The sequence below is a fragment of the Leopardus geoffroyi genome, chromosome E2 (assembly GCF_018350155.1).
Source record: "Leopardus geoffroyi isolate Oge1 chromosome E2, O.geoffroyi_Oge1_pat1.0, whole genome shotgun sequence".
Lineage (NCBI taxonomy): Eukaryota > Metazoa > Chordata > Mammalia > Carnivora > Felidae > Leopardus > Leopardus geoffroyi.
The window spans coordinates 31,327,004-31,351,995 of record NC_059335.1 but is presented as its reverse complement, the minus strand read 5'-3'; the positions used below and the strand labels follow the sequence as shown (position 1 = coordinate 31,351,995).

The following is a 24,992-nucleotide window of genomic DNA, read 5'->3' as shown; positions in this document are numbered from 1 at the left end:
TGTTTAGGTTATACTTTTTAAACAGAATGGTTGTAACACTAAAAAGTTATTTTTAAAGATGCTCTTTTTATTCTTAAACATGTATTATTTCATTTCATGTGTTATTTGTAATTTATAACTTAATAGCTAAAGAAATAACTAACCAGTTGGACTGTTTATAAATATCTGTGTCATCTTAAAATAATAAACATTTATCATACATTATCTCATGCCAAGAAAATTTATTTTTAATTCCTCTTCTCTGAGTTCATATGGGCACATAGCACTGAAGGGTTAGACGTTTTTGCATATATCTTCAGTTCTAAGCATTTATGAAATAGCCAAGACAGACCAAGTTATAAATAGGTCAGTAACCAGGTTTTGTTCAAAACCAGGTTTTGTTTCTCTGATATGTTTTGTTTTGTCACTGTCTCCCATTATCACAAAATATTTGAGACCCGTCATGTCAGCAGCTATCAGTGTACTTCTTTTAATTCTTGATCATTCAGGTCGACAATACTTGGGACCCTTCATCCCTATGGTTGCTTTAACAAGATTGCGGCCCTACGTGAATGTGCCATCAGAAGGTTCCTATTGATTGGCACTGCATAATTAACATAGGTTCTGGAATTAATGAACTCCCAAACATTCCAGATGAACACAATTCATATTAAACAGTACTTTCTCTGAAGTACTGAGACCAGGAAAGCAGTAAATTGATGGAAAGCATAGGGTCATCGGAAGCTTAAATTTACTATTGAATTAGATAAATATTTTTAAACTTGTACTCTGGTTTGTGCTTTCCATCCTGCAGGAACCTCCTTAAATGCAAAGTAATAACTGTCTTCCGTATGAATATGAGGGTTTATGAAAGAAAGAAGGCTAATTGCAGAGTGGAGACAATAGCCCTGTCTACCTATAGATACAAGAGGGAAATTCAGAAAACATGGAGCTGAGGGCCATTTCTAACATGGGGAATTAGGAAAGAAAAACAAAACAAAGCAATGATATTACCTTCTGTCACTTTGACCACCTGACTTCCATTTAACAGTGATGCCAGGTACTTCTTCCAGTACCAACAATTGTTAAGTGTCTGTTATAGCACAGGCTCCTCTTTTGAGGACTGATGTTGGGTAAAGAAAGGTTTGACAGGTTCAGACCAACAGCTTCAATGAATGAGGTAGGAAGCCCAGGAAAAGCTGGTTAAAGATAATGTGTTAGAATACCAAGATTAACAAAAATTGAACTTCAGTTACTCAATAGCTATGTTTATTTTAAATGATTGAAGAACTTCAGATTTTATCCTTTTTTTTTTTCTTGAGAGATGCTGTGCATGCACATGGGCAAGGGAGAGGCAGAGAAAGAAATCTTAAGCATGGCCACCTCCAGCACAGAGCCCAATGAGGGGCTCGATCTCACGACTGTGAGATCATGATCTGATCCAAAATCAAAAGTCATATGCTCAATTGACTGAGCTACCCAGGTGCCCCAGAACTTAAGTGATTTTAATTAGCACATGAACCATTACACGTTATGGCTATGGTCTCTATGAAAAGACTTTAATATCATCACCTTTTTTATTTATAAAAAAAAAAAAAAAAAGTAGGGACACCTGGGTGGCTCAGTCGGTTGACCGTTCAACTTCGGCTCAGGTCATGATCTCATGTCATGGTCGGTGGAGCATGTGACTCTTGATCTCAGGTTGGTGAGTTCAAGCCCCACTTTGGGCATAGAGATTACTTAAAATAAGAATAAAAATTCTTTAATTGAAAAAATTTCAGTAACTATTTTACTGAATTGAAAATTTTAACCTAATTGTATTAAAATTAGAAGCTAACCTTCTGTTAGGCTGTTTATATGCTGTGGTGACAAATCCTTTCAAGTTTCATTATCTGTGGTCAGCATTTATTTTTGACCCATGTGGCAGCATTTTTAGACAGCATGTCCAACCACTGTAACCACAACAGAAAGGAAAAAAATTTGCCAAAACCAGTTTACTCACTGGTCACTAATCAACCAGTCAAAAACTAGAAGGAAGTAAAATAAAGGACAAAAAGTTTGCATTATGTGACTCTGTGCTAAGAAAACTATATTCTTTTCCTAATTATACACTTGGGTCAAGAGTGTCTCCACGGACAAGTAGCACATATACATTGCTTGTGAGGTGAAGAATAAACTGTATAATGTGAACTTCAGGAGTAAATTCACTTATAAAATTGCAATCACTTATTTAACATGGAATCCAAAAATAATTTCGAAAAGATTTTGTTTTGTAGAAGCAGAGAAGTCTCCGGATCAGCCATGACGCCTTGATGGCAAATGGAGATGAGCTAAATATGCAACTCAAAGAGCAGCGTTTAAAATGCTGCAGCCTTGAGAAGCAGTTACATTCCGTAACGTTTTCTGAAAGAAAAATAGAAGAGGTAAGCTCCCAAGAGGCTATTAGCCATTAGTTGTGTTAAAACTTCTCTGTAACTGTTTTGAAAAAGTAAAATAGAGACATTCTAAGCAGTATATTTATTTAAAAATCCCAAACTACATACACGGTGCTTTAAGCACAGCAAAATATAGTCCGTTTGTTACGTGCAAGGCACATTAGTGCTTAAAAATATGTGCCAACATGCTGATATCCACTGTTCACCTAAAGGGTTGATTCTTGAGGAAAAAGAAAACACATTTTGAAACTTACCTGTGGAACCTAACTTTCTCAGCCTTAACATCTTATTAGCCATTTGAGACACCAAGACAAAGGAATACACATCTGTTTCTGGGGAGAAGGAAGGATATTCTGTTCCGCAACATCAGCAATTTTGTGAAATTATTTAATTTTTTTTCTAGGAAGTTGTTTGAAAACTCATCTTTATATTATTATCACGACTCACATCTCCTAGCGAGCACAATCTCTTTCTGTAGTCTCTTAAATTTGTTCTTAAAAAGAATGAAATAAAGCAATGAAATAAGATGCTTACATTCTGTTCTGATCTTGTGAGAATCTTTACTGTGTCTCATACGTGCATCAAAAGGGAATTATCAAAATGGAAATGAATTTTAAGAGTACTCTGATCCATGGGAAAGGATTGTAACTACACAATATACTGGTGAATAAAACTTTAAACATAAATGCTAGAAAGAAATACAGAGAGCTACATTTTAGTCATAAAGGTATTAATGATAACCCTCAGTTTATTTCTAAAAATGTCATTCATCAGGATAAAGCAAGGTATACAATTTTATCTATTCATTCATTTATTTAAAAGATGTGCTGCCAGCTCTTTGTAAATTCCAGGTAACATAAGAAATTAGGTCTTCAGAGTAAATTGTGCTTAACGCAATTTATTTGAACCACGAACCAAAAGAAAGGTTAATCCTTTTGTTTTTAATGGGCCAATTAGAAATTAACACAAAATTAATACAATGATGGAATTCATTGGGGAGGGAAGTAAAAAAATATGTTTCCCAGAGTTCATAGCAAACTTTTAACACATTCTTTATTGAGTTTTGGCACATGTCAGCATAAAGCAGTGCATACGTTTCTACTAAATTAAAACAAATATTAATTTCGTGTTTACTTAACAACTTAGAAAAAAATCAGTGCTAAATTAAATGCAGACAATATTAGTTGAGTAGTTAGCAGCTGCAATTTAAAAATCAAGACTAAAACATGTTAGCCTCCTCTCGTGTTATTTTATCCCCATGTAGTTTTGATATGATAATCACCTAATGTGTCATTTTCTTTTCATTTTAGTTGCAGGATAGAATTAATGACTTAGAAAAGGAACGGGAACTTTTAAAGGAGAACTGTGATAAACTTTATAACAGGTAAATCATGATACGTGTGTTCTCTTGTTCTCTTCTTTAAGATGTTTTGTATCAAAGCAGTAGATGTCAGAATATCTAATATTGATTAAAGAATTAGCAATGGGTGATTGCGAAAAATATATATGTATCATAAAAGAAAAATAGAAAAATAAGCTTTTGGGGAGTATTTGTAATAAGCTCTTTAACCTGAGCAGTAATCTACAACTAGAAAACCGTTATCAGTTTGTATCATTTATTGAGCATAAACCATAAGTGAGCAGGCACTTTACTAAATATTCTTCATATTAAAAGTTTCTCAGAGCAACCTGGAAATGTGGGTATTGTAAATGCCCATGTTAAGTTTATTTATTTAAATAACCTCAACACTCAACGTGGGGATCAAACTCACAACCCTGAGATCAAGAGTCACATGCTCTACTGACTAAGCCAGCCAGGCGCCCCTCAAGATAAATTTTTAAGAGCTACTTCAATTTTGTCTTTTAATCTACTTCATAATTATGGTATTTTAAAAATGAATCCCTTCTGATAATTTTAGGAACAAAATTCTGTAACACAGCTAAGTTTAGTTAAGTGGTACAGATATCTATCTGTGTGCGTGTCTATGTATATATGTGTATTTTTAAGTCTTTTCAGTATGTGATAACTGATAAAGGGTAAATACAGGCTTACATGAAAGTAAATTTAGTATACATACTGGAAGATGTATGTTAGAGCAGATATTCAAAGGTTGCTTCTATTGATAATATTCTGAAACGTCACAAAATAGCCATCTGATGTACCGACACACTTTTAACACTGTGGTTTTTTTTTTTTTTATGTTTTGTAAACTCAATTTACATTTTATAAGGTAAACAAATACCTAAAGAGTATAGAGATAGGCTGTTATTTGTTTTTACTTTGAAAAGATACACAGATTAATGTTAGGCATCATTCCAGTGGCACGGATCATCTATGTTGTTTCCCTACTGGTGTTGATGGTCCTTACACGAATTGGCTCATGATGTTAAGAGTTATCCATAGCAGGGGCACCCGGGTGGCTCAGTGAGTTAAGCATCTGACTTCGGCTCAGGTCATGATCTCTCGCAGGTCATGAGTTCGAGCCCCATGTCGGGCTCTGTGCTGACAGCTCAGAGCCTGGAGCCTGCTTCAGATTCTGTCTCCCTCTCTCTCTGCACCTCCCCCACTCACACTCTGTCTCGCTCTCAAAAATAAACAAACATTGGGGCGCCTGGGTGGCTCAGTCGGTTAAGCGGCCGACTTCGGCTCAGGTCATGATCTCGCGGTCCATGAGTTCGAGCCCCGCGTCGGGCTCTGTGCTGACAGCTCAGAGCCTGGAACCTGTTTCAGATTCTGTGTCTCCCTCTCTCTGATCCTCCCCTGTTCATGCTTTGTCTCTCTCTGTCTCAAAAATAAATAAACGTTAAAATAAATAAACAAACATTAAAAAATAAAAAACAGTTATCAATATCAATAACAGATTCAGACATCAGTTAAAATAATATCTGGGGCTCTCTAGCAAGGATAGACTGGTTAAAAATCTTTATGTGGTTCTGCCTTGGACCCCTTCCAAATCATTTGGCCCTATGGCTTTGTTCTGGCCCCTCTCTCATGAACCCTGATTAATTTTATCTAAAGCATTTATTATACCTCCTTTTTGTTTTTAAGTTTGTTTACTTATTTTGAGAGAGAGGAAGAGGGGAGGGAGAGAGACAGAGAGAGAGGGAGAAAGAGAATCCCAAGCAGGCTCCGTGCTATCAGTGCAGAGCCAGATGTGGGGCTCAAACCCAAGAACCACGAGACCATGACTTGAGTTGAAATCAAGAGTCCAACACTTAACCGACTGAGCCACCCAGGTGCCCCTATATTCTCACTTCGATAGAACAATACAAGGTTTATATTGATACATATCTAAGGATTTGGTAGTTACGTGTTTGAAATTTCCAAATTTCAGTATATAGATCACACAACCACTGCATTGTAGGGCAGAGAAAATAATGTTATCCCCATATTTTAGAGATGAGGGAATGGAGACTCAAGAAACATTAAGAGACTTGTACGGAGTCACACAGCATTGCTGAGACTCCAGTAAAGGACCCAAACCCAATTCTTTTGACTCTAAAACTTGATTTGTTTTCCCCCTGTGCTTCACTATCTCTCTGATTTTAATTGCATTGGAAAACTGGTTCTGTGGAAGGGAAACATTCATGGAATAATAGAACTACCATACATTCAGGAATTTTTATTGATTTATACTTATCTTCAACATCTTGTAATTTCAAATAATTTAACATGGTCTTAATACAAGAAAATAAGTGCCATTTGGCCCTTACTTATACTTTTTCTACTTCCCTATTTGAGGATTTACTGAACATACCTTCTGGGAATAAAAAACATTAAACTTAGCTGGGAATAATGCATAACTGGAATTTTGAGAGGAACATGTTTTTCTCATATTTACTTTCTCACCGTGAAACTTTATCTTTCCATATTAGAAGATGATCTGAGAGTGTAAATCTGGCTTTGAAGGGTTTTTTTTTTTAATGTTTTATGCTTGAGCTACATTTTTTCCTGTCACATTAAAAACAGACTTCATTATGCTGCTTACACTTGAATTTTGTGTGAGGTATATGGAAGTAAATGTGTGTAATGAGTGTCAAAACATTTTGTGTCCAAAAAAAAATTAATGTCACTTAAGCACAAAACCCAGCAAGCACACATGATAGCAAACAGAACTGTAAAATTCTCTAATACAAATTTTTAAAATATAATATGTTTTCAGAAACAGTTGGAGAAACTTCTACAAAAATCATTGTCATCTTTAAAATTCTTTAAAGCTCTTGTATTCCATGGCACTGTTACCATCATTGCCAACAACTAGTGCTCATCAAAAACTAAATAAAATTTACTCCCTGTTTGGTTAGTCATAGTGATAGCGTGTTTTTAAAAGGAGAGCATTTGTTTGTTATTCAAAACTGGCTAGTTTTCAGGAGAAAAATGTGATTTGCAGATTACATTCTCATCTTCCTTTCCCAAATGAAATTTTGAATGTGTTTATTACTTGACATATGACATATTAGAGAATCATCTGGTAAGATAAAACCCTCATGTTAGTATTTGGAATGAGCTCGTTTTAATATGAGAAAACATTTTTGATACAATGCCAAGAAGTAAGTATAACCTTATTTAAGAAATACTCCATTTGAAAATTCAGAATAAACTTTTTTGCAATTAAATCTATGTGGTCAGAGAGACCACACTATGCTACGTACGATATTGCAAAGCTGTGCCCATCTTTGAAGTTAGTATAGTTTTAGGGTGGTAGCACTCATGAATACAATAGTCCTTCAGCTGTAGTATATATGTATGAATAACCTGGAAAACAGCAAAATGTAGCTTTTACCACCCCTTTGGAACTTCCCTCCCCCAGCCTCGAGCCATCACCATCCAATTCAGATTTAGTCAATTTGGGACAGGATCCAGAGAATCTGTTAGAGGTGGTTTTAAGGCATTAACTCCCTGAGAGACACTAATACCTATTTTAAGAAAAAAAAAAAGACTTGGTCTAGTTTTTGAAGATGGTATTAACCATTTTTGAGAATTGGGTAAATCAGGTTTTTACAATGTAATTAGTAGCCATCTAATATCCAAAATACAATGGAGCCCTGCTGACCACCCATAGATTTTCTGGGCTCCCTTTCTGTAAAGTGAGCACCTGTCCCCTGCAGTCTTCTAGGAATCATGAAAGCCCATATGATCAAATATGAGCACTTTGTGCTTCTCAGAAATCAAACTGAGTACATTCGGGGCATTATTTTCTTTCAGTAAGTGAATTATCCCTATGTAAATATGTGTTTAATTTCCATTAGGTCCTAACTAAAGTATCTGTGGATTTCTTCATGGATGATTTAGAGCTTATTCTTCCCTCTCTTTCACATTAGGGTGCCCTTAAACATGGGAATAAATAGAATTTCTTCTGCAAGAAAAAAGCCTTGGGGTGGAGATGAATTCTTTAGCTCTTATTTCAGTCTGATCATGTTGTTGATCAAGAGTGTGTAAGCTGACCCATGACCGCCAGTGGACGTGCCAGTGAGCACAGGCACCAATGGACATTCAGCTGTGGATGGACATTTTCTCACTTCAGCAACATAATGTAACAAACGAAATGTGCACACAGACCAACTATGATTTCCCCCCCACCCCATCCCCAGTTGTCACTGTAGGCAATATACAAAAACATTTTCATGAATAAAAGGTTCTCAAAGACTGTTCTCATATGCAGATTTAATCATGTACACAGCCTTTACAAAGAAAATGGAGCCAGATGTGGTTCACCATTTATAGTTACACAGATGGCTCCAAGCACAGAGGAATACAGTAAATTCAAAAGGAATTCCTCATGAAACTCCAGTGGAATGTAATCCTAAATTTAGAGGGAAGATAGCAGTGGACTAAATTCAGATTGACTTATGCTGATTTACACTAGTATTTTGTGGGTTTGGAAAAACCAGGCTGCTAAATTGTTCTTAATTTAAACACATACAGCTTCTGATGTTTCTGCCAGATTAACTGTTGGTGATCTTTTTGCTGGTACTAATGCTATTGGAACACTACTGTTTCTAATTTTTGGCGTCTGATATAATGTATAATTGTGCCTATTTCATCATGCTAATTTTTTTTTCCGGGTAGTACATGTTTTTAATAATACAAGACACACGCGCGCGCGCACCCCCCCCCACACACACACACACATACACACACACCCATATACCCACATACATACATATGTGTGTGTTTGGTTTATATAATTTGACTAGACACAGAAATTATATTTGGTCTTTATTTTAAAAAATGAAAATGTAAAGGAATATTCTTTAATATTTAAAGTGCATATTTTGTTTGGATTTCATTTAAGTCTAGGTAATTGTACCTTTGATCAAATTAACTTAAAATATTGGTATATAGGTTCATGCATTTTTTAAGGTTCCATATGTGAAATGAGAACATTGATAGAAGAAACAGATGTCATGTTTAGAACTTCTAGAATTTCATTTATTTTTAAGTTCATATTATTTTAAATGCAATAAAAGCATTCAAAATGTAAAATAGATACATAATTCTGTTCCTTTGAAAGCTATGCCTCCCAGAAAAGTACCTCTTTTGGAATAAAACCTTAAGACTAGCTGGGAGCAGCATTAAGGGCAATTTTCAATAATAAGTTTTTCTTCCATTTGCTTCATCATCAGTACAAAACCAGATTTTATAAATTTTTGTTTCATTTACTGGGTTTAAAATAAGGAGAAGGGTCAAAGCTGCTGATAATTATTCAGTCATATCAAGCTTCACAGATAATAGTTTTCTGCTGAAATACAGATCAAGATCAGTTTTTCCAAAACCTGGCTATCACCTGCAGAAGCTTTATAAAACTCTGGATTCCTGGGCCCCAAGATCTTCATTTTTAAATCTCCCCAAGTGCTTAGTATAGCTGGTCCAGCACCAGTGTTTAGTTTATCAGCATTTGGAAACCACTGGCATAAATGAATGTTGGGATTTAATCATGAGTGGATTTTAACACTGGTTTAAAATCTTCATCATTCTTACCAGGGTGTTCTTACCAGGTTTTCATCCCAATCACATTACAAGTAAAACTTTGTTCTTAGCCTGTTAATGCGGTTTAGTTTTTTAGGACAAAAACTCCATTATCACTACTTCATAATAGCAGAGTTGCCGTCTTGTATTTCGGCGTGTTATCATTTCATGGCTGAAATTTTGTGAATATGGTATTAGCACGGACTCTGTAAAAGTTTCAGATTCTAGAAGTAGAGATCAGGTGGCGAGCCCCTTTTTCTCGGTTTTAAGAGGGTTTGTATGTGGGAGAGAATAGTTTTATCCGAGGCTGATGGCTGAGGTTTGGAACTGCGGATTCCTCTGGAGTATGTACAGTATCTGAATTCCTTTACTAGTCCCACAAAAGCTGCACGCTGCCAACTTTTCTGACTGGAGAGCTCTAAATTAAGGCCAGTTCCTTTGCTCATCCCACAAAGCCTTTCATGTTTCCTAACCGCAGCCTGAGAGAGGCGCCTTGGTTTCAACAGCAGCAGACCAGCATATGTTTACTTAATTCCTAAGACATGATGACAGTGGTCTCTGTGCCACTAAAAGCTTTTCTCTTTCGCGTTCTCGGCCGAGGCCGATCTCCAGGCTCTCCTCTGCATGTCATGTGTGTTTTGCAGTGCCTTCAGTGCTGCCCACGAAGAGCAATGGAAGCTAAAGGAACAGCAGCTCAAAGTGCAGATCGCTCAACTCGAGACTGCCTTAAAGTCTGACCTAGCAGACAAAACTGAAATCCTTGACAGAGTCAAAACCGAAAGAGGTACATACAAAACCACTACTGACTTGTCTCAACAGCCATCTACTTCCATGCGTTTCGCGATCACTTGAGATTTCCGTTTACTCAGCCTCGCGTAGAAGCCCAAGGAATTTTTTTTTTTTTTTTTTTTTTTTGGGTCAGAGATACTGTCATTTAGGTGGTCTTTTAATTTTTTTGTTGAGCCTTCTTGTGTTCAGCAGTCAACAAGCATTTCTTGAGCCAGGCACTGTTCTAAGTTCTGGGGATACAGCAATGAGCAAAGCCAAGGCCTTGCCCTCACGCAACATAAATTCTACAGAGAGAAACTGACAGTAATTAAACAAGCATGCCACATGTCAGGTGGTGGCAAGGGCAGTGGGAACAAAAACAAAGCAGTGTAAGATGACAGAGTAGAGAAATAGTTGCTTACTGGTTTTGATAGGTCAAACAGGGACGATCTCTGTGATAATGAGATATCTAAATCTACTCTGTGACAGTGAACTTAAATACCAGGAAGACTTGCCAAGATGTCCCTGCTAAAATAATAATCATTAATAAGTTTCATGTCACAGATCTCACCCCTCTCATCTCAGGGAAATAAAATAATCATAATTAAAGTAGATGTCTGATTTACTAGATTATACACACAAGTGCACAACAGGGGAATTGAATTATTTGCTTCAAATGTTGTATCTGTTGTTCATCCACTACGCAAACCAAGTGATGTGATAATAAGGTTGCTTCTTTTGAACATTTGTAATTCTGTTGCATGCAAGCGTTTCAAAGTTTAATGCAGGCTCCGTTAAAAAAAAAAAAAAAAAAAAAAAAAACAAATTACAAATGTAGTCAGTACTCTATTTATTGATTTAGCTCACAATGCCATATTTTATTAACTATAAGAGAGAGTTTTTTTCCCATTTTGACATCTCTGAAATTGGGATGCATCTTATAAATGATAACATTTTAAAATCATGGTCTGACTTTTTCCAACACTCTAGGAAGACTGTAATCAGAACATTTCTTACAATAGATGTAGTCTTAATTTCAATGAAACATATGTGCAGTATTTATTTGCCAAGTGGTTAAATTTCATGAAAAATTATTTGTGAATTTTTCTCAAGAATATTGTGAGGAGAATGAAATGGTGACATGATTGGTGACTGGGCAGGTATTTAAAAGTTTTGATGTCAAAGATGTATCGTTCCTGATTTTAATGTGGTACTTAACAGAGTACTTTTGTTTAATAGTTGCTCAGTAAATTCTTGTTGACTGAAGGAAGGAGAAGCACTCTATATTCCCCGCTTTTTTCCAAAAACAGATATAAACTGCTCTGAAAAGAAGAGAAATGAAAACAACCTGTCTTATTTCTGTGCTTTCTGTATTTCCCTAAATATCAAGAATTTCAAAACTCTTATCTCTAAACATCTGCATTGGTCTCTGGAAAGAAACTCTTAAGGGAATAGAATCTTGGTGGTCTTTTTTTAAGACCTATCTGTTGTTGTTTAGTTACTTCCAAAGATTCTTTTAAATTATTAAAATTACAGTTGCAAAGTTATTTTAATCCACCGAATCCATTTTATTTTTTTCACTAGCTTTTGTGTCTTCTTGGATTTTTTGAAAGATTAAAAATAATTCACATATACCATTAAAAAATCCAGTGAACAAAAAAATTTCTAGAAGTCACTCACTCCCACACCCCACAAGATAATCACTATTAATATGTTTATGTTTGTCCTTCCAGAGTTGTTTGTATGTGCACAGGTACGGTTTTTATAATGTGCTTTTTGTCTTTACTATGTTGTGAAACCGTTCCTTGAGTATAAGTATAAACCCACATCATCATCACTTATAATGTCTGTCCTGGTTTTCCATGTGAGGATGTACAAAAAATTGCTTAACAATCTTCTACTGATGAATTTTTAAAGAGTTTCAGTTTTGTTAAGTATCATAAACATCTTTCTACACAAATCTTTACACATTTATTCAGTTGTTTTCTTAAGAAGAATTGCTAGTACTGAATCTTTATTTTTAAGTCAACTGTTATTTTAGTTATTTTGCTTGAATACCCGAAGTTTATAAGTCTAATGACTGAAGTTTGGGATCGTTTGGTGAATATGTTACAATGGATTAAAAGAAAAATATTACAGCCTTGAACCATTTTTTTTTTTCTGGGAAGTACTAAACAAACAAAAAAAAATTGAAAATCTCTTTATAAGGAAATCTTTCAATATGTAGAAAGTTCCTTTTTGTCTTACAGATTTTGAAATTGTTTCATTCCACTTTGAAGTCTCTTCACACATTTACCTTTTCATTTGTCGAGTGTTCTTTGCCAGAAGATGTTTCCCTGGCTTCTTAGACTCATTCATCTAACTGGCAAATTATTTTTAGAGAATACTCACCTCTTTATTCAAGGTACAAATTAGTTTCAGATTGTGTGAATATGTGGGGGAAGAATATGTAAATGCAGTTTGCATTTGGTTAATGCTTAAATTAACTGCATGTGTTTAAGGGCCCTGCTTTTGAAAGTTCCTTTCTATCTTTAGCTGAAATGCATAATTCAGCATAATGCATATGGTTATATTGATCACAGCTGAAGATATTAGCACAAAGGAGCTCTGAAAATTGTTTAGTTGGATTGTTCTCCGCACTCTGCTTATTAATGGTGTGCTTGAAGAACATAATTTTAAAAGAGTGAAATGTTATCCCATTTGAATAAAATGCTGTTTAGCTTAACCTGCTTTTTGTCAGATCATAAGGTAAGGAGGTTATTTTTCATCTTGTACAGGATGCTTTGATTTTTCTTATTATAATCCAGCAAGGCTATCTCTTGTTTGAACTACAGCGTCTCCGGGCTTCTTAAAGACCCAGGAGTTGTATCCCCAATAAACAGTTTGAGGAAGGAAAAATACCGTGGATAATTCTACATAAAATCTAGTAGAGAGAAAGTTACTCATATTCAGTAATGTCTTCCCCCACTAATAAGCTATTTTCCCACTACTAACACCCTAGTTTTAAAAATATCCATGAAACGGGGACATTGTTGACACAGAAATCAGCAAAGGAAGAAACATTTGAATAAGTTCATGTATACCTACTAGCATTTCATTCTCAGAACCCTGCTCTGAAATATTGAAAGAAGAGAGAAACAAGAGCATGAAAATAGTAATCAGAAAACGCTCTATCTGGGGGAAGGGGCAATAGTCCTGTCCTTTACACTTTACCTCGTCATCAGAACCCCTAACCCGTTTGCAGGCCAAGAAGGAAACTACCTTTAGTTTTATATTTTTCTTACTATATTTACCTTTTTTCTGTTACCTAACCATTTCTATCTAGATTTTTTAACCTAATCAACAGAAAATAAAGTGTTCTGCATTCTTACCGTACTCTGTAACTGAACAAGTTGTTTATCTCCTCTAACAATTCATATTTACTATTAATCCTAATTTTGAGTTGAAAGACAAATAGTTGACCTTTACCTTAAAAATTTCCAAGTACTGTTCACACTTGTGAACTCTTATTTAGGTCACTAAATATTAGCAAAAGGATAACCTTTTAACTTTTCATCGATAAGATAAAAATGTTTATATATTTGATATTAAAATGTCTCTGCATACTCTAGAGTCACTTTTTTTTTTTTTTACTTTTTAGTTTTCCAGGAAATATGTGACATTAAAAATATCCAAATTTAGTCCATTTCTTCTTAATTGTGTAATTTACTATTTTTACTTACATGTAGTATATATATCCCAAGTTAAATCTTGGGAACACAAAAGCATTATAAAAGTCAGAAATGTATTTTTGTATAACATGCATTCAGCGTGCAAATGTATTCATGCAAAGAATTCTTGGCAAATGTGTTGACTTGCTTTTTTTAAGAAAAGGAAACAAAAATGTACAACTTGAAGACTTTTGATAAACACAAATCTTTGAAACTAGGATGAAATTAGTGGAGACACTTTGGATGACATGGTTTAGAGTTAGTGAACGGGGAGCCAAAAAGGAGGACACCTGACCCCGACAATGAACTCTGTTGAAGAGTACGCTTAAGAACATGAGACCAAAGAATAGATTTGTTAGCTTGCTTTTTTTTTTTTTTTTAAGTTAAGCATATGTTTAATGCAGGGAGTAAAAAATTCGTCTCTTCATGGATTTATCACTATTTTCTGTAGCTCTGCTCTGTGCTTCTGATTGTGGGTCAAGGCAAATGAGAACCTAGGTGAATGTAACCTATCTCTATTCCTTAACGAGAGCTCTGAGTCCATGTCTTACTAATTAACAGCATGAACTCAATGAATAAAGAACACACATGAATTATTACTGATGCTACCATGCCCTGGCTAAGAATCCATTCCTCCTATCTTAGCAGATTTGTTCAAAGTGTGGTTGATTAGAATTACAGATTTAGTTATTACCAAAGAAATTATGTTGTTTTAATAAAAAGACTTAATGCTCAATTGGAAAAAGAAAACTCAAGGAAGTCAATTAAAACACTAAAAGACAAAAAAAAAAAAAACTTTTTTTTTTTTGCATGCCTTTCAGGACCCTTAATAAGTAAGTAAAAATCATAGATTTAGAAACATATTTTCTTAGGTATTTTAGATAGAATGTTCCTTTGAAGTCCCAGAGGCCACAATTTCCTTATATTAATACTATGAACTTCAGTCTTCAGTTTTTGATAAGAAACTGGATCATATGGTAGACACATGATCGTGTTCATTTGTTCCTCATTCTCCTGCTGCCTTTGTCTAGGTGCTAGCATAATTTCCTCTCTGACCAGAGCAATGCTAGATCCAGCTTGGTGTGTATCAGGAATTAAATTAATTTTAAATGTGTTCTTACCTCATGCTCTCTTACCTTTCTAATGGCATTGACTTTATTTTTAAGACCAAAATGAGAAACTCATCCAAGAAAATAGAGAACTACAGTTACAGTATCTGGAACAAAAGCAACAACTTGATGAACTTAAAAACCGCATGAAGTTTTACAACCAGGTGAACTATTTTCTTATTTAGGAGATAAACTCCAAATCTGTATCTAAGTGTTTTATACACAGAGGAAACACTGTACTACAAAGCAAAAGAAGACAAATATATTACTTGGTTTATTAATTCATGGTCATTACGCAGCTTGCATTTCAGAAGGAGATTCTGAATAGTCGGAATGTCTCTTTTACTTAGTTTATTAATTCATGCTATCAGGCAGCTTATGTTCCGTGAGGATAATCTGCATAGTTGGAATGTCTCTTGTACTTTCCATTAATATCTCATTGTGAGCTTTTACTCACTCTGTCTTTTGCAGGACAGTGATATTAATGCTGATGAATTGAGTGAAGCTCTCCTGCTTATAAAGGTAACTTTCTGAACTTCACCATGAATTTCATGTCTACATATAACTGTTTCAGCATAATGATGACCCTTGTCTGTAACCCTTATACTTGGAGAATAAATTATTCAGGAAAGTGGTCAGGTGACATTTACTTACAGCATATACATATTTCATAATGACATCAAAATTACATTAAAATAGACCTCAAAAACTCTTATTTAAAGCACTTTCTCCAACTGTACAAATATTTCACTTTTACACACCTCACTATAAAACTAATCAACAATTTTGTCCTAAGAGACCTTGGTACACCCTATTATCTTAAGTAAAATATTGAATTATAAATGTTACCAGAAGATATTTTTTCAGTTCTAGGATATTCTGTTATTTATAAGAAGACACGAGAAAATACATTTCTTTCCCTTTAGATCAACACTGTGTAGCATTTAATCAATTGAAGAAATAGAAATAAATGTACATGATTCTTCTTTATGTCATGAAGTAATAAACTGTTTTTTGAATTCTCTGTAATTGTTCCAAATGTCTATCTAAATATATTTTCTGTATCAGGATTGTTTTATTCCTGATGGAAAATGGAAATATATCTGTTTTCAATTAATGATTTTTCCTTGCCATATCTATATTAATTCACATGATTATATTTTAGAAACTCTTATTTCAGTAAGAAAACATGTTTTTATTTTAGGCTCAAAAGTCACAAAAAAATGGAGACCTTTCCTTTTTAGAGAAAGTAGACAATAAAATTAACAAAGATCTAGAACGCTCCATGAGAGAGCTACAAGCAACTCATGCAGAAACGGTGCAAGAGCTTGAAAAGACACGAAACATGCTAATTATGCAACATAAAATTAATAAAGATTATCAGGTAAGGTGCAACACTAACTCGGGAAAATAGATTTTCCTTAATAATCAACTGATGATTTACTTTTCTAAGCAGTGTTATGTATTATCATCTGTTATAATCTCTTATCACTTAATACCACATGCCTGGAATGTGGCCTCGTAACTAGGTACTTAGAGTCAGTTGTTGAAAAACAAACTATGTTTTTTTTAAGTCCCTGGTTTTAGAGACCAAACACCAGCAATGAATTCACCTTTGCTCGTATTAGCACATTCTGCAAATGGGTTATAGTTATCCTGAAGTCCTGCCACAACCACGTGTGATTGTAGCCTGTAACAAACGGGAAAATCACCTCCATGGGAAGGGATCTCGGGTTTTGTTAATTTTACTTCTGATTTATGAACATTGCCAAGCATAATTTTCTAAACTGTGAGCTGTTTCAGAAAACCATGGTTTACAGCTCCTGGTATCTCCAAGATCTAGGAAAATGCTTGTCATAGTCGCTTTAAAAAATGAAAATGGAACTAATCCTAAGTATTGAGACTTGTTATCTCCTCTTTTTTAGATGGAAGTTGAAGCAGTGACCCAGAAGATGGAAAATTTGCAGCAAGATTATGAACTCAAAGTGGAACAATATGTTCATCTTCTTGATATCAGAGCTGCACGCATTCAGAAACTAGAAGGTACGATGCGCACAATTCTTCGTCTACAGTAACTAGACAAGTAGAGTTTACGACAGTTGAAAATGTCATCCAAATCTACACTCACGATTTCTCTTTGCTCTATTTTTTTTTTCCAATTCATAGCTGTAAGGAGAATTTACCAGAAAGGTTGTTTTTATCTGATTCTTTTCCACTCAAGAATTTTTAGTAGCTTTCTACTGCTTTTTGGATCCAGTGTTGCAGGCAAGATTTCAAAGTAGTTTATGGAGCACGGCAGAACTAACTTTACCACCTCATTTCGAGTTTCTCTTCTCAGCAAGCTATGCCTCGCAGCCAGACAAGTCTGTTTGCTCTTTGTCAGATTCACCTTTCTCGGTCCTACCACTGGGTCTTTGTTCCGCCTAAACCTCCTTTATAGCCAACGTACGCCCTTTTTACCCTGCTTCGAAATCTAACCAAATGCGATGCATGCCTGTGCCAGGAAGCTGGCTCTCATCACTCCTAACCATTCATGCCTCTACTCGAAATGCCCTTACAGTGGTTTCCAGACTTAGGCAAGTATGAAAATCATGTGGGAAACTTGTTTCAAATGTAGCTTCCTGGGCCCTATCCCTGGAGATCCAGGGGCCCATGATGCTGCTATATTTAGAAATCCAAGCGACTCAGACGCAGGTGCAAGACCACACTTTGAAAAACACTGCCTCGGTACTTACCATCCTTCCTCTTATGTACTCGGAAAGTATGTTTGGGGACTGTATTATGGAAGTGTTCTTTATTGTTGGAGTTTTGCATGTTCCCTGTGATGGCAGGATACGTTCTTCGATGCCAAGTACTTTGTCTCTCTTTCATGTCCCCTGCCATACAATGTTTCATGTATGGATCTAGGCCAGCAGTAATTCTACACTCTGAAAAATCACTGAGGATCCCAAGGGCCTCTTGCTTCTACGGGTCATACTTACCATACTTCTAGTAAGAATTAAAAGTGAGAAATTTGGAAAATATTTATTTTATGTCATGCTAAAATAACAGTAGTAAATCCGTTACACGTTAACATAAATTACAGTATTTATTTTTAAAAAGCTGTATTTTCCATACCAAAAAAAAATAGTAAGAAAAGTTACACTGTTTTAAATTGTTTTCCTTTTTTTTTTTTTTTTAATTGTTTGACATTTTTACAAACTTTTTGGTGTATACCTTAATAGAAAACAGCTGGGTTTTTAAACCTGCTTCTGCATTCAGTCTGTTATGATATCACACATCATGTAGAGTTTGGGAAACTCCATCGTACACTTGTGAGAGAATAAGAATGAAAAAGGCAAATGACATGTCAGGATTGTTTTAAAAATAGTTTTGACCTCACAGACCTCCAAAATCCGTTTCAGGGACCCTCAGCATTCCCAGACCACACTTTGAGAACCACTGCTCTAAGCAGAAGGGTTCGATCCGCCTGAACAGGGTTTTCCAGCAGTCAAAGAGCAGTATGTACCTTTTATTTCAAGTAGTACTCAATAAAAATTTGCTTAATAGAATTTTCCTGAATCACACGGAGGTCACGTAGCTTGGGATTTTCATTCCTTTTGGTCTCACTAAATCTTCACCAATGTATATTATCAGTCCCCAATATTCACTGATTCATCCCATAAACCTGCTCAAGCTCTTCCTGCATGCTAAGCAAAGTGCTGGTCAGTGAGAAGCCAAATAGGCAAGAAAGCTCGGGTCCCACCCTCAGCGAACTCAGAAGATGGAGCAAGTAAATAGAGTATCCCTTACCGGGAAGAGTGGGAAGCTAGGAAACGCGAAAGATGCGGAGGATACGTTGAGGAGAGATGCCTACTTACACCTGAAGACTCGGGGAAGACTGCCACGCAGTAGGTTTGGAGTCTCCGAAGGCTAGAGAATTCACCACTAAGTAAAAGCAAGAAGGGCCTTCCAGGAAGTAGAGGAGGCAGGTAAAAATGCCCTTAAGGTGAAGGGCTGCCATTCATTTGCAAATGAATGGCACCACTCCTGGGTAATAAGGGGAGGAGGATCTCCAGGCAAGGCTGGAGAAAACCAAGTCATCGAGGCCCTGCTTGCCACCCTGAGGAGTTTTGTTTTTGTTTTTAATTTTTTTTTATGATTATTTATTTATTTTGAGAGAGAGAGAGAGAGAGAGAGAGGAAGCGCAAGTCATGGAGCCACAGAGAGAGGGAGAGAGAGAGAATCCCAAGCTGGCTCTGCACTGTCAGCACAGCGCCCGACGCGAGGCTTGAACCCACAAACCGTGAGCTCATGACCTGAGCCGAAGTCGGACCCTTAACCGACTGGGCCACCCAGGTGCCCTTGCGCCCCCTGAAGAATTTTAACCTTAATTACCTACCTAGAAAACCACTAAGCAGTGTTTAAGGTAGACAGTAATACACCAGAACTGCATTTGGGAGATTAGGCTGTAGTTACTAGGAAGAGTGAGTAAGATCTGAAGGAAGGAAGCACTTTGGGTTCCATCATAATCTGGGTGGTAAACACTGGGAGTGTAAGAAAGGTAGCATTAGTGGACAGAGAATGAACAGGGGCAAATTTGTAACGACTTAGGAAACACTGTTGAATACTAGTGATGTGGGGAGAATTAAGAGAAAGGGAAACTAGAATGATCCCGTGGTATCAAGCTTGGGCAACTGGATGGATGCTGACATCAGCGCCTGAGATTCAAAGTACAGAAATAACTGGAAGAGACTACTCTTCGGTGTTCGATGCATGCTATTTTGGATATATCGAGTTTGAAGTGCCGAGGGGATATCTAGACAGAGGACCCAGCAAGGCATCAGATCTCTGGGTCTGGAATTCAGGAAATAAATCTGAATTAAAAATAGAAAGCTTAGGGTGCCTGGGTGGCTCTGTCGGTCAAGCGTCTGACTTCGGCTCAGGTCATGTTCTCGGGGTTCGTGGGTTCGGCCCCACCATGGGGCTCTGTGCTGACAGCTCAGAGCCTGGAGCCTGCGTCGGATTCTGTGTTTCCCTCTTTCTCTGCCCCTCCCCCACTCCTGCTCTATCTCTCTCTGTCTCTCAAAAATAAATAAACGCTAAAAAAAATTTTTTTTAATAGAAAGAGGAGAGTCTTCAGCATATTTATAGTAGCAGAAGTCATAAAAGGGGGAGATTACCCATGAGAATATGTCATCTAAGAAGAGGATAAAAACAGGACCCCAGCAAATGAGAAAAGGAAAGAAACCCTAAAAGAATGACACGAGAGGTAAAAGGAGAAGCCGGGTTGATGATGACATGGAAACCAAGGTAGGACAGAGGTTCAAAAAAGAGAAAGTGATCATCAGTGTCAAGGAAGGAAAGAAACCACCTAATACAAGGACCAAAGCCCATTCAATCTAGCAATTAATTCGTTCCTGGTGACCTATTCTGGAGCAGTTTCCTAAGAAAAGTAAGGCAAATACTATTCGCAAGAAGTTGAAGAAGAGTGTCTGTTAGATGTGGAGTTGTAGACTCCAGTATACATTATTCTTTCCAGAAATGTGGATATAACATGGGGATAAAATGTGTATCTAGAAAGAGATACATCTGTGGCTCCTGAGTGGCTCAGCTGGTTGAGCGTCTGACTTTCGATTTCAGCTCAGGTCACAATCTCACAGTTTATGACTCTGAGCCCCACCGTGGGGCCCCGAGCTGACAGTGAGGGGGCCTGCTTAGGATTCTCTCTCTCTCTCTCTCTCTCTCTCTCTCTGTCTGTCTCTGCCCCTCCCCCGCTCACATGCTTGCACATGCACTCTCTCTCTCTCAAAACAAACTTTAAAAAAAAAGAGATATATCTGTTTAAAAAAACAGCTTTGTAGAAGTATAATTAACATACTTTTAACTGCACGTATTCAAAGCATACAGTTTGGTGAGTTTTGGGCCCATGGATACACTGTGAAACCATCACCATAATCAAGACAATAAACATTATCCATCACCCCTAAAAGTAGGAAAGTATGTATTTCAATAAGCTGAAGGGAAGGAGCCAGCAGAAAGAGAAATCGACTTTAAAGGAGAGAAGGTAATAAAGCAGAAGCAGAGGAACAGGAAGAATCCAAATATTTACCTCAGCTGTACTTTCAAAAGCCTTTTCTTCTTTTTTTCTTTTTCCTCTTCCCTGGTACAGGCCACATTCTAACTTGAGTTGTAATTTTGTTGTTAATAAGTGATGTCAAAACCAAGGACGAATTTTTGTATAATACAGTATTACTCACAGAAAAACAGTGTGGTCACAGAATTTAAGATTGAGACTCTTCACCAAAAGCACTTTGGCTTCCTACCACTTCAAAAGCCAGTTTGTATCTTCATATGTCAATATTTAAAAATATCTAAACTGTGTGTCTTCTCTTGCAGCCCAATTAAAGGATATTGCCTATGGCACCAAGCAGTATAAATTTAAACCAGAAATCATGCCAGATGACTCTGTTGATGAATTTGATGAAACCATTCACTTAGAACGAGGCGAAAACCTATTTGAAATCCATATCAACAAAGTAACCTTTTCTTCTGAAGTTTTACAGGCGTCTGGAGATAAAGAGCCTGTCACTTTCTGTACCTATGCTTTCTATGACTTTGAGCTACAGACCTCTCCCATAGTGCAAGGCCTCCACCCAGAATATAACTTCACTTCTCAGTATCTTGTTCATGTTGACGACTTATTTTTACAATACATTCAGAAGAATACTGTCACTCTTGAGGTCCACCAAGCTTACAGCACAGATTACGAAACACTTGCAGCTTGTCAGCTGAGATTCCATGAAATTCTAGAAAAAAGTGGTCGAATATTTTGCACAGCAAGTTTGGTTGGTAAGTACAATCTTATAAGCTTTGGATGTGTGAGTCACTAATTTGGTGTATAGGTTACTATGATGCTCTACATTAATATCTTTTCTCGTATGGATTCAAGATTCCTTGAGGCTGTTGGACGGTGTTCTCTAACTGAGCTGCCCAGAATAGACTGGACTATCCTAAATGTCATTGAGGATATCAGTGCGATGGCTATTACTTTTGTAAAAGCTTCTAAGTGCATGTATTTATTTACCGTATCGATACCCTTTTTTGATCAAATGTTAATTGTAGTACATTCATCAAATATTCTGTAAGATCATTTGTTATCACTGTTAGCAGGCATTGGAAATACAGGGGTCGGTGCTAAATAAGACAGAGCCCCTGCCATCGTGTAGCCTACCTTCTAGAGGGGAAGACAGGCCATAAAACAAATATATATCTCATCAGATGGAGAAAAATGAACAGGATAAAGAGAGAGAGAAGATGGCGAACTCAGACAAAGGCATCCCTGATGGGTGACATTGGTAGAGACCTGAGTGAAGATCCATGACAGGATCCGGGGAAAGAATGTTTCATGCAGTGGAAACACCAAGTACCAAGGCGGAGGGACAAGCATGACATATTGGAGGAGCAGCGAGAAGGCCAGCGGCTAAAGCAGGAAAGCGATTAAAACAATAGAAGGATGACTACGCAAAATTAAGGCCACCAGAGGAAGGCAAATAGCATATGATTTCACTCCTATGTGGAATTTAAGAAACAAAACAAATGAGCAAAAGGAAAAGGAGGAGGGGCGAACCAAGAAACTCCTTACTGTAGAGAACAAACTGATGTTTACTAGCAGGGAGGTTGGGTGGGGGGGGCGGTTAAATAAGAGATGGGTGTGAAGGAGGCACGTCTTGTGATGAGCACCAGGTGTTGTATGGAAGTGTTAAATCACTAAATTCTACACCTGAAACTAATATTACACTGTATGTTAACTGACTGGAATTTAAATAAAAACTTTTTTGAAGATACACTATAAAAAGAAAAACAGAAAACCAAGGGGCACCTGGGTGGCTCAGTGAGTCAAGCATCCGACTCTTGATTTCAGCTCAGGTCACAATCTCACAGTTCAAGCCCCGTGACAGTGTGGAGCCTGCTTGGGATTCTCTCTCTCTCTCTCTCTCTCTCTCTCTCTCTCCCCCCCCCTTCCCTCTCTCCCCCCTTCTCTCCCTGCCCCTCCCTTGCTCTCTCGCTCGTTCTCTCTCTAAATAAGCTTAAATAAAAGAGAAAAACTATGGAAGGACTAGGTCATGCCGTAAAAACTTGTAGGTCTTGTAAGTCATGGTGAGGAACGTGGAGTTTTTATCTCTCAGTGATGAAAGTCATTGGAGAGTTTTGAGGGGGGAAGTGACATGATCACACATAGATTTTATTTTTTTAATGTTTGTTTATTTCCGAGAGCGAGCAGGGGAGGGGCAGAAAGAGAGGGAGAGAGAATCCCAAGCAGGCTCCATGCTTTCAGGTCAGAGCCCTACGTGGGGCTCAAACCCATGAACCGTGAGATCACAGTTAAGAGTCGGATGCTTAACTGAGCTACCCAGGTGCTCCCACATGTAGGTTTTAGAAAAGCTGCCTTGGGTGCTGTAGGAAGAAGAGTCTGTAGGGGCCAAGAGAGAAAATAGGACCATTATCAGGCTATTGCATTAATCTGTGGAGAGATGATGGTGGCTTGGATTCAGATGGTAATGAGTGAGGCACCTTGGTACAACCTGGCTGAGTTAGTTGAGCTTCAGGTTCTTGATTTCAGCTCAGGTCATGATCCCAGTGTCGTGGGATTGAGCACCAAGCTGGGCTTGGAGCCTGCCTGAGATTCTCTCTGCCCTCTCCCCCCAACTCGCACACTCTCTCTCTCTCTCTAAAAAAAAGAAGAAGAAGAAGAAGAAGGTAATGAGAACATTGACAAATGATTATTTTCAATGTATATTTAGTTAACTCTTCCTTTAAGACTTGCTTATCAATTGCATGTAAGGTAATGAGAGAAGTGGAGGGCCAAGATTTCTGTCACGAACACCAAGGAGAATTGTGAGGTCATTTATTGAGGTAGGCCTGAGAAAGGAAGGCCTGAGGAAGAAAATCAAGAATTCTGTTTGAACAAGTTAAGACTGACCTGCCTATTGGACAGCCAAGTGGAAATGGCATATGAGCTGCACTAACTAGCCCAAAGGTCAGGGATAAAGATATGAAAGGGGGAGTCATTACCATATTGAATATACTTTAAGCCTTTAGCCTAGGTTATAACACATGGAGAATGAGTGTACAGAAAGCAGAGAAAGTGGCCAAGGACTGAGCCTTGGAAAACCACAGAATTTAGAGTTCAGGAGGAAGAAGAAACACCAGCAGAGGAAAGTAAAGAGTAGCCAGTCACTTAGGAGGCAAACCAAGAGTATACAGTATCCTAGAGGCCAAGTAAAGAAACCATTTCAGAATGATAAGAAGGTGACTTAGCTTCCGGGGAAGGATTTTATTTTATTGATTGATCACAGGGGTAACATAAAAATCCAAGTCAAAAAATAAAAAAGTGAGAATTTTTGCCATAAAATCTCTCTCCCACTCCTGTCCCTCAGCTACCCTAGGCCCCCTCACCAAAGGCTACAAATTTTCACAAAGAAATTTTAAGCATATACAAGCAAATATGTGTATCCATAAATATTCTTGTTTTAGGACTTTTTTGTTTCATGATAGCAGATTTGAATGAAGTATTATATGTTGATGAGAATGATCCATTAACGAGAAAGAAACCAATGAAGAGAATGGGGAAATAATGTTAATAATATGGTATGTTTAGGAAAGTTTACATATAGAATATCCTCTGTTCACCAAATATTGAGTACCCATTATGTACTAGTCCCTCTGGTAGGAATGTATCAATGGAAACCACAGCCCTGGCCCTCAAGAAACTTAAGAGTGCAGGTAGAGAAATAGGCTGGTGAATGGACAGTTATGTAAAAAGAGTCTATGTTCTAATGAGAGGATATCCTTCTTCTCTGGGAAGGAGTTCTTAAGTCCCCCAGGAGCTATAGGGGAAATCTTCACAGAGGAAGAGTGATGAAGAGCTGCCTGAGTCAAAAGGAGCACTGAGGGTGTATGGGACAAGCATCATGCAAGCATGGCTTGCATATATTTGGCACAGCTGTGGCATTTATCCCTGTACTGGTGGCACAGTAGA

General features: G+C 37.1%; 1 protein-coding gene across 4 annotated transcripts in view; it reads left to right on the top strand.

Moving 5' to 3' along the window:
• Nucleotides 1-24,992, top strand: part of RPGRIP1L (RPGRIP1 like) — a 93,381-nt gene that overhangs the window by 22,885 nt on the left and 45,504 nt on the right. For 2 of the 4 annotated variants that reach the window (XM_045442774.1, XM_045442775.1), the window contains 9 exons: nt 2,256-2,402; nt 3,725-3,798; nt 10,029-10,168; nt 14,684-14,695; nt 15,029-15,135; nt 15,443-15,493; nt 16,176-16,355; nt 16,897-17,014; nt 21,350-21,802. In XM_045442774.1, the coding sequence (XP_045298730.1) occupies nt 2,256-2,402; nt 3,725-3,798; nt 10,029-10,168; nt 14,684-14,695; nt 15,029-15,135; nt 15,443-15,493; nt 16,176-16,355; nt 16,897-17,014; nt 21,350-21,802 (1,282 nt within the window). The remainder of the gene's footprint in view (nt 1-2,255; nt 2,403-3,724; nt 3,799-10,028; nt 10,169-14,683; nt 14,696-15,028; nt 15,136-15,442; nt 15,494-16,175; nt 16,356-16,896; nt 17,015-21,349; nt 21,803-24,992) is intronic. The other 2 variants (XM_045442776.1, XM_045442777.1) reach the window with 1 other exon arrangement.